At 49.8% G+C, this 10,053-nt stretch overlaps 1 protein-coding gene across 1 annotated transcript; it reads left to right on the top strand.

Annotated features, from left to right (window-relative positions):
- The first annotated feature begins 701 nt into the window (after nucleotides 1-701).
- Nucleotides 702-2,118, top strand: RNF186 (ring finger protein 186). Its single transcript, XM_003891243.5, has one exon. It carries the CDS (start codon nucleotides 1,057-1,059, stop codon nucleotides 1,738-1,740), a length of 684 nt encoding a protein of 227 aa, XP_003891292.1. The 5' UTR covers nucleotides 702-1,056; the 3' UTR covers nucleotides 1,741-2,118.
- Nucleotides 2,119-10,053: the final 7,935 nt, after the last annotated feature.

The following is a 10,053-nucleotide window of genomic DNA, read 5'->3' as shown; positions in this document are numbered from 1 at the left end:
CAGCAGCCTACCCTGACCACACCCTGCCCTTGTTTCCCAGCTTTCCCTACAAGGCTGTATCAGGGTTCTGGGAAATGGGGGCTGGGGACCCCAGGCACAGGGCTTGGCTTAGATAGGCCCAAATAAATGGCAGCTGTTCTTAGTACTACTGGATACGCAGCATGTCTAGCACACAACAGGACACCTGTGATTAGGCACGTGAAGTGTGCAGCAGGGCGCCGATTGGAGGCTCATACACCTCTAACTGTGAATACAACAGCTGTGACTCTAAGGAAATGAATACAGTAGCAGGTGCCAAACACCTGTGCACTGTATGTGGTTTTTGTTTTTCTACATTGGGCTGGGCTTTGTGCTCCTTCCACTCACTTTTCTACCTCTCCCCTCCTGTTCCCAAGGCCACCTGCCTATAAATGTGTTCCAAGCGCAAACAAACTTTGTTCCACTCATCCTGACATCCAAAAGGTTGCGTCTGAGAAAGCGGGGTCCCCCAATCCACCTATGTCCGACTCATAGGGTTGTCTGTTAATTGTGCAGATTTGTAGATGCCAGTGAGCCGAGATCGCGCCGCTGCATTCCAACCTGGGTGAGAGAAAGAAACTCCGTCTCAAAAAAAAAAAAAAAAAAAAAAAAGTTAAATAAAAAAAATAAATAAAAGGTTCAGGGACCTGGGAAGTGGGGGTGAGAGAGTTGGATTCTGATGCATCCCAAAGCTTGAGCCACCCACCAGGCACTTGGCCCCAACAGGAAAGTCCTGATTCACTAGACCCTGCCCACTTTGCCCTCCTATCAGGCAATTCAAAGTCTCCAGACCCGCAAGTTACTGATTAACCCTAGGATTTGAGAAAATAAATAATAATAACTGACGGGACAACGTAAGCCAAGAAACAAGCTGGGCAGCTCTGGGAAAGAGGAGTGTCAGACAGCTGTTGTCAACAGGCACCTGGCCAGAGTGAAAAGGAGAGGCAGACTCCATCCAAGTCCCAGCGGCGCCAGCTGACACTCTCTGCCAATGCCCAGGTGCTGAGCAACAGTGTCCCACTGGTCCCTGTGCCCAGAATGGCCTGCACCAAGACCCTGCAACAGCCCCAGCCCATCTCCGCAGGAGCCACCACAACCACCACCGCTGTGGCTCCCGCCGGGGGTCATCATGGCTCCACAGAACGTGACCTGGAGTGTCTGGTGTGCCGGGAGCCCTACAGCTGTCCCCGGTCACCCAAGCTACTGGCCTGCCAGCATGCCTTCTGTGCCGTCTGCCTGAAGCTCCTGCTATGCGTGCAGGACAACACCTGGTCCATCACCTGCCCACTGTGCCGCAAGGTCACCACCGTCCCCGGGGGCCTCATCTGCAGCCTGCGCGACCACGAGGCGGTGGTGAGGCAGCTGGCCCAGCCATGCACAGAGGTGCCGCTCTGTCCTCAGGAGCTGACGGGTCCTGCTGACTTGGCAGCAGGGCACCCCAGCTTGGTGGGAGAGGATGGACAGGATGAAGTAAGTGCAAACCACGTGGCAGCCCGGCGCCTGGCCGCACACCTACTCCTGCTGGCTTTGCTCATCATCCTCATCGGGCCCTTCATCTACCCGGGTGTCTTACGGTGGGTGCTCACCTTCATCATCGCCCTGGCCCTGCTGATGTCCACCCTCTTCTGCTGCCTCCCCAGCAGCCGGGGCAGCTGCTGGCCCTCCTCCAGGACTCTCTTCTGCAGAGAGCAGAAACACAGCCACATCTCTTCCATTGCCTGAGTGCCCTCTGATGAGGCTGCCCCTGCAGCCCTTTCTGCCCTTGGGCCCCCGGACTTCCACAATGAACAGGGTAAGGGGTTACGGACTAAGACTGGCTCCTTTGGGAAATCACATGCCAGCGGGACTTGCAAGCCAAAGCCGAGATGGCCAGCCTGGGTCAAGAATTACACGCTTGGATGACAGGCTTGCACTTGCCCTTGGGATAGCACAGCTAAACTGCTGGGGGCTGGGGGAGCAGACACAAACTACTTGAACACAACAAGATGGGGGAAGCTCCTGTTCCTCTTATGCCAATATTCCTGGTTTTTCTTTATATAACTTGATGAAAGTATTGCAGTATTGATGCTATTGTAGAATAGAACTGGTTCCTTTTTTTTTTTTTTTTTTTTGCAATTTATGTAGCTGGTTTTGTTTTCTTGTTTTCCTTTGTTTTTTTTTTGTGTGTGTGTGTGTTGGGGGCAGCAGTTGGTTCACATTTCCCATTGTTACACATTTTCCCTCCTGGGAGCTTGGAGTCCACGGGGAGGTCCCACTGTGCTTCCTCTAACACTGTGCATCTCGTGCCCAGCCTAGCCTCGGCAAGTGTCCTGGTTGTTTGGGTCTCCCATGGAGTTGACCCTAGGGTTGAGGAGACAAAATGTGGGTGAAGGGATGGTGTTTCTGAAGCTGCAGCGGGAGTCCCACATTTAGCTGGCAGAGTTGGGGAGGGGAGGAGAGGGCAGGGTTTGGGGCTCCCAGCATCCTCACTAAGAGCTCCCCACTCCGTGCCACCAGGCCCTGACTCAGCAGCAAAACTCGGGGTTACAAGGACTGCAGTCCACATAGAGGCGGGGCCAGCTGCCCACCTATTGCTCAGGCCCACACGTTAGAAATAGATCTTTATGGATGTTACTTTCTTTGTTATTGCATCTCAAGTCCTACTGAGGTTTTGTCATAAAGATAAGAGGCCCCATAAATGCAACGGTCCTCACCAATAACCCCACCTTTCCCACCCCACCCTGCAAGTCGCAAGGGTGTTTTGTGCCTTCTCTCCACCATGTCTGCTTCTTAACACAGGGGAGGCATTGGCTGGAGGAAATGACTTTCCATGGTTGCCAGGGGCAGGCCTCAGCCGGGGGTTTATGTGGGAGGGCAGATGAGCAGAGGGTGGGAGGAGACATATTATTTCCTTCCAAAGGCCCCAGAAATGGGAAACAGACTTGAAACCTCACAGGAGTGCTGTTGTCTCAGGGCAAGTCTGACACCCATGCCATTGGCCCTAATGGCAACTGGTGCTGAGAGACTATGAGTGTGTGTGGGCATGCACAGACCCACAGCTTAAAGCCAGACCAAGTGGGCCTGAAGAACACCGTGTCTCCCAGGCTGAAGAGGGTCACTGGGCATTTCCTGAGCTGGCCCCGGGCATGTCAGTTTGGGATAGCTGCCAGTGGGATAGGCAAGGAACATTCCCTCCCAACTCAGTTCTCCACTCCTATTTGATCTGTAATATTTCTCAGAACCTTCACCAAGATCAAAACCTCCCCCCAAGGTTTCAGTTGCTAATGACACCATTTCTACCATAATAATGGTGGATACTTGTTAATCCAGTACTTACTCTGTGCTGAGTACCGCACTAACTGCTTTCCATGCACTATCTAGTTTATCTTCACAATAACCTTACGAAGTACAGGCCATTATGATCTCTCTCTTGCAGAGGAGGAGCTTGAGGATCAGAGAGGTGAATTCGCCTGCCTAAGATTGCACAGTCAATGCCTGAGCTCCCTCGAGATAACCCAGGGCTCCTTCTGCCTCATGATGCTGCTTGCTTTGTGTGCAACTCCAAAATAAGTGGGAATCTGATCACCACATGAGGGTTTTTGAGAAGTGCATGGAGAACAGGAAACTAATATTCAGGAGCCTCCAAATTCCAGCAGTCAGCTGCTCAGAGAGGCCAGAGAACTTTAGAATCTGTGATCCATGCTAAAGAAAAGAAAAGAGAATGATAAGCCAGGCACGGTGGCTCACCCCTGTAATCCCAACACTTTGGGAGGCTGAGGCAGGCGGATCACTTGAGGTCAGGAGTTCAAGACCAGCCTGGCCAACATGGTGGAACCCAACCTCTGCTAAAAATACAAAAAAATTAACCGGGCATGGTGGCAGGCACCTGCAATCCCAGCTACCCAGGAGGCTGAGGCAGGAGAATTACTTGAGCCTGGAAGGCAGAGGTTGCAGTAAGTTGAGATCGTCCCATTGCACCCCAGCCTGGGTGATAAAGCAAGACTCCATCTCAAAAAAAATTTTTTTAATTAAAAAAAAGAAAAGAGAATGATAAAAATAGAATGGCTCTCCTGCAGACTTCTACTACCCTGCTCTAGCCTCCTCTGCAGTGAGTTAGGCCAGCAGAAACATTGGAGTCCCAGGTTTGAGACCTCACCTGCCCCACTGTTGCCCTTAAGCAGGTCTCTTTACTTCCCTGAATCTTACATTGTGAAAATCAGAAAATAGTGAGATTTGTAAGAGTGATTTATAATAGTGAGATTTCCTGTCTTCATTCCTGGCATGTGATAGTTCCCCAACCAATATGCCCTCCGTCCCCCTGGGTAAAGGTGTTCAGACACTGCAATCACCAGCCTTTTAGAAGCTCAGCTGGTCTCAGTCATCCTCTGGCCCTGGCAGCATGGGAACAGAGAGCACCAGAGGCCAGAATCAACCCAGTCTGCCCTGGAAGAGAGCAAAGGAAAAAGACACAGCAGAGGAAATAGACATCCTGCAAAAGAATGTGATTGGAAGAAACCAGAGAGCCAGCCCGGGGCTCAAATCCAAACTCTGACCCGGTGTGCAACAGGAGGGAGATACAGAACTTCTCTGAGCCTTAGTTTGGTCACCTGTAAAGTGGCAGGTGGGAGATACACTCTTCCCGGGGCCTCCGTGAGGATTCAGGGTGCTGCTGGATGCACGTCCACTGTCTAGTGGACTGCTTTTATCAGCCACCATTGGCCTTCTTGGGTAAATGGGTTTCTTGGGGCCTGTTCAGCTTGACAGCCAGCAGGGGGCAGCCAGTCGAGTGTGGAGCATTGTCCAGGGCAGGCCAGTCTGGCGGTGAAGTCTGAGCCTAGGTCCTAGGGGGAGGTCCTAATGATGAAAAGAAATTATAGGGAGAGGCCAAATTTCATTCCCATCAGGCCCATCTCCCCATGCAGCAGCCTTAGAGGCAGACATACTGGCTTGAATTCCAGTTATCCACCTAAGAGTCCCTTGGTCTTTCTACGTCTCAGGTTCTTACCCATGAAACTGAGGTTATGATACATACCTCCTAGGGTTGCTGGGGAATCAGTGAAATAATCCAAGGTTGAGCACTAAGGAGATAAAGAAGGGAGGGGAAGACAGGGAGAGACAGAGAGATGGGACTGAGTCTAGAAATCCCTAATGGGAATGATGAGAACAGACATTTAATAAACCTGGGCACTAGAATTCACCTTTTCCATGATCAGCCTCAGCACCAGCAGCATCCTCAACAATATGATAATAACAAAAATTGTTGACATTATCTAAATGCACCCTGCAATGTGTATTACATATATTATCACATATGCTATAAAGGAGGTACTCTTATTGTTCTCAAATTATCAGTGAGGACTTTGAGGCACAGAGAGGTGAAGGAACATGCCCAAGGTCACACAGTGAGATGGTGGTGGGGCCAAGGGTAGACTGTAGGAGTTTAACTCCAGAGCCTGGGCTTTGAGTCTCTTTGCTGTACCAGATGGAACATTCTAGCACATCATAAGTGATCAAGTTATGTGGGTCCCCCACCCTCAAGACTGAAGAATTAAGAAGCTCTGGCATCCTCTCATTCAGTGACAGCTTCCTGATTTAGTGGGTGCCTGGGACAGAGGGTTGTGGGAATCTACCTGTCCCATCTCCCAGAGCCACTTTCTTGCCTCACTTGATTTATTGCTAGGGCCTCCTGTTCACTGTTGGAACGCCTTTTCAAATGACTGGAGGAAGTTTTTCAGGCTTTCCTAAAACAAATAATTCTTTATCCGTGGCAAAGCAGAGCCGTTCTGGGAAGGAAGGACTTTCCTGTAATTTCTCTGGCTGTGGGAACAGCATTGAGCTCATTAAAAACAGAAGTCAGATCCAAGTTCTTGGATGTGCCTGGAGGTGTTCTCATGAACTTTATATTTTTGTTAGAGTATCTTGAAATCACTTTTTTAAAGTGGGGGAGGGTGTATCTCTGGGAGCACTCCACAGAGTAGAGAACTCTCCGGAGAATTCAAAACGCCATGGAGGCCGGGCGCAGTGGCTCACGTCTGTAATCCCAGCACTTTGGGAGGCTGAGGTGGGCGGATCACCTGAGGTTAGGAGTTCGAAACCAGCCTGGCCAACATGGTGAAACCCTGTCTCTACTAAAAATACAAAAATCAGCCAGGCATGGTGGCATGAACCTGTAATCTGAGCAACTTGGGAGGCTGAGGCAGGAGAATAGCTTGAATCCGGGAGGCGGAGGTTACAGTGAGCCGAGATGGTGCCACTGCACTCCAACTTGGGTGACGGTGCAAGACTCAGTCTCAAACAAACAAACAAACAAACAAATGAACAACAGCAAAAAAAAAAAAAAAAAAAAAAAAAACCCACACCATGGAATCTAGAATCCACTCATTCTTTTATTCAACAAATACTTCTTGAGGTTCTGCTCTGTGCCAGGTCCTGAGCAGGATATGCAATCTTATTTGATGAGGTAGGGAAATTAATAGATGCTGAGCACCTGTTACGGGTGGAATTGTGTTCCCCCAAAAAAGATATGTTGGAGTCCTAACCCCCAGGGTGTGACCTTCTTTGGAAACAGAGGTAATTGAGTTAAAATAAGGTCATTAGGGTGGGTGCTAATCCACTATAACTGACGTCCTTATAAAGAGGGGACATTTGGACACAGACACACGTGTATAGAGCGAAGATGCTGTGAAGACACAGGGAGAAGGCCATGTAAAGATGGAGGCAGAGATCAGGGTGATGCATCTGCAGCCCCAAGGATGACAAAAATTGCCAGGAAAACACTAGAAGCGAGGAGAGACCCGGAACAGATTGTGTCTCAGCCCTCAGCAGGAACCAACCCTGTTGACACTTGACATTGCACTCCTAATCTCCAGAACTGTGTGAGACCACACATTTCTCTTGATTAAGCCAGTCAGTGGCACCTTAGGAGGGTGGCCACCCTAGGAAGCCAATAGAGCACCTCTTCTGTGCCCGTGCTTGCACTGTGCCCATCAACCCGAGCTACTTCAAGTTCAGTGGAGTAACTTGCCCAGAGTCTTACAGCAGGTAAGTAGCAGTGTCAGCCTCAGAATCATGTCTGGTTGACTCCCAAAACCAGGTCATATTTTCTTTTCCCATTGTGTAGATGGAAAAATCAATGCTCAGAGAAGCCCTATGTTTACCCTCCAAATGCCCACGATGTTGTAGATGGAGTAAGAATCAGAGCCTACAGTTCCTGAATGATCCTTAGTCTGCATCTCTGCCCGATGTGCAGTCAGACAGCAAGCATAAGAATTGCTGAATTATTATCCATTTCACAGATGAAAGAGTTAAAACCCAGGGAGGTAAGGCATTTGCCCAAGGTCACAAGCCAACGGGTGAGGTCCTAGAATTTAACCTGACTGACTCCAGGGCTACATCTGCACTTTCCACTCTCCACGGTTTCTCTCAGCAGCCTGTCTGCAGTGAGAAGCAGGCCAGCTTCTCTTTTAGGACACTGAGGTACCCACTGTAAGAGCCTGTTTGCTCAAGGAGGACAGGACTACAGTGGACATTTGTCTTCTCTTCTTTCCTTCAACTCTTGGATTGATTCAGCCACCCTCGCTCTCCCTATCTAAGGAAACTGCCCTGTGTCTAATCTTGTTGAAGGGAGAGTCCCACCAGCAACCACTATACCAAGCGGGGCCCTGGTCCTCCCCCAACTCACCACCCTGTTTCACCTGCAGCCATGACATGATCGAAGTCAATATTCCTCAACCTTTTTGGCACCAGGAACCAGTTTCATGGAAGACAATGTTTCCATGGACAGAGGGAAGGCGGGGCAGGATGGGGGGATGGTTTCAGGATGATTCAAGCACATTACATTTATTGTGCACTTTATTTCTATTTTATTACATTGTAACATATAATGAAATAATTATACAACTCACCATAATGTAGAATCAGTAGTTGCCTTGAGCTTGTTTTCCTGCAACCAGACAGTCCCATCTGGGGATGGGAGACAGTGACAGATCATCAGGCATTAGATTCTCATAAGGAGCACGCAATCTAGATCCCTCGCATGCACAGTTCACAGTAAGGTTCATGCTCCTATGAGAATCTAATGCAGCCACTGATCTGACAGGAGGTGGAGCTCAGGTGGTAATGTGAGCGATGGGGAGTGGCTGTAAATACAAATGAAGCTTCACTCGCTTGCCTGCCACTCACCTCCTGCTGTGCAGCCTGGTTCCCAATTATTAACCCCTGATCCAAGTTATCCCATTCGGATGCTCTTTTCCAGAACTTTGAATCTGGAGCTGGTGATGCAAGGAGAAATGAATGTTTGAAAGCGGCTGCAGCAGCTGCTGTAGCAAACCAGATCGTCCCCATATCTGTGCTTCCCCTCTGGTTGATTCACTGAAGTCTGTTTCCTTCTCTACAATTAACTTTTTTTCTTCCGATAGCCTGAATCAGTTTCTACTGCTTGCAACCAATATCCCTGACCAAATACAGGAGCTGTCCAGGATCCTGGCTGCTGAAAAATCCCACCATGGGCCTCAGCCCTTCCAGAGGCCAGGCAAGAAGCAATGCCACAGGCCAGGTGGTCAGGAGCCCTCCTATCACACGTTCCCACCCTCCTAAGAGCCAGACTGACCTTGTGGGGAGGCTGCCCTGACGTCAGGCCCAGGAGAGTGGTGCCCATGTTAGCTCTGCCTACAAGTAGGGTCAGACAGGAAACATGGAGTGGAGCTCAGGCCAGCACTGTTAGAGGAAGCCAGCCTCCACTCCATTGGCCTCATGATCCCCAGAAGAAACAAGCTCTAGTTCTCCAGACACCCAGCCAGAGCCCTTCACTGAAGTCAATCTGCAGAAGAAAACAGTCTGCAAAGTCACTGTAGATGCAGCAATTTCAAAGCAACTGCAGCTCATTGCACACCCATGGAAGTGAGGGAAAGGGAAAAGAACAATATTAGTGGCCAATGCTCATGAGTAGTTCCCACCTGCAGGTTCTGTTCTAAAAGCTTCCTGAACTAAACTTAACTCTTGTATTCTTCACGACAACCCCATGAGGTATGTGTGATGATTTATTGTGCTGGGCATTTTACACGTCTTCTTGTAGAATCAACACAAAACCCCTATCAGGCAGGAAACTGAGGCATAGAGAAGGTCAGAGAAGGTCAGCAATGTGCCCGAGTGGCAGGGCTGGGATGCGAAGCCAGGCAGGCCAGTCCGGCTCTAAAGCCCCCTCTTGGTGCCCGTACCTACCATTCCCCTGCCCCCCCGGCGTCATTCCCATCCTCCCTCACCTTCCCCTACCCCCACCAGAACAAGCCAAGGAAAGAACAGAGCCCTCAGTGAAGACAGACCTGGGTTCAAAATCAACTTCTAGGGCCAGATGCAGTGGCTCACACCTGTAATCCTAGCACTTTGGGAGGCTGAGGCAGGTGGATCACCTGAGGTCAGGAGTTCAGGACCAGCCCGGCCAACATGGCAAAATCCCCTCTCTACTAAAAATACACACAAAGTTAGCTGGGCATGGTAGCAGGCACCTGTAATCCCACTTATTTGGGGGGCTGAGGCAGGAGAATAGCTTGAACCCAGGAGGTGGAGGTTGCAGTGAGTCAAGATAGTGCCAGTGCATTCCAGGTTGGGCTACAGAGTGAGACTTTGTCTCAAAACAACAACAACAACAACAAAAAAAACAAAAACAAAAACAAAATCCAACATCTATCATTTACACTCTGTGTGACATTGGGTACGGTATGTGCTTTCCCTGAATTGGGAAATGTAGGCTCATCAGGCCTGCCTGATACAGATTTTATGGCAATCCGATTAGACGACATATACAACACCTGCACTGGTCTCAACATAGAGTGGGTGCCCTCCCGTCCCATCAGCCTATCAGGTGCCTGGGAAGGTGTACAATTTAAGGGACACTCCTGACCACCCCCACCCCATCACCATCGCACAACCTGGGGAAACAAGATCTACACATACTTACTAAAGTAAAAAAGCTGAATGAAACTTGAATAATCATGGAAGAGAGTATCTCTGGGAGGGGAAGGAGGTTCTGACTAGGGAGAGGCTTCTGGGACACCGGTA

Source organism: Papio anubis, chromosome 1 (assembly GCF_008728515.1).
Source record: "Papio anubis isolate 15944 chromosome 1, Panubis1.0, whole genome shotgun sequence".
Taxonomy (NCBI): domain Eukaryota; kingdom Metazoa; phylum Chordata; class Mammalia; order Primates; family Cercopithecidae; genus Papio; species Papio anubis.
Note: the sequence above shows the minus strand (reverse complement) of the source record. Positions and strands in the feature narration are given on the sequence as shown.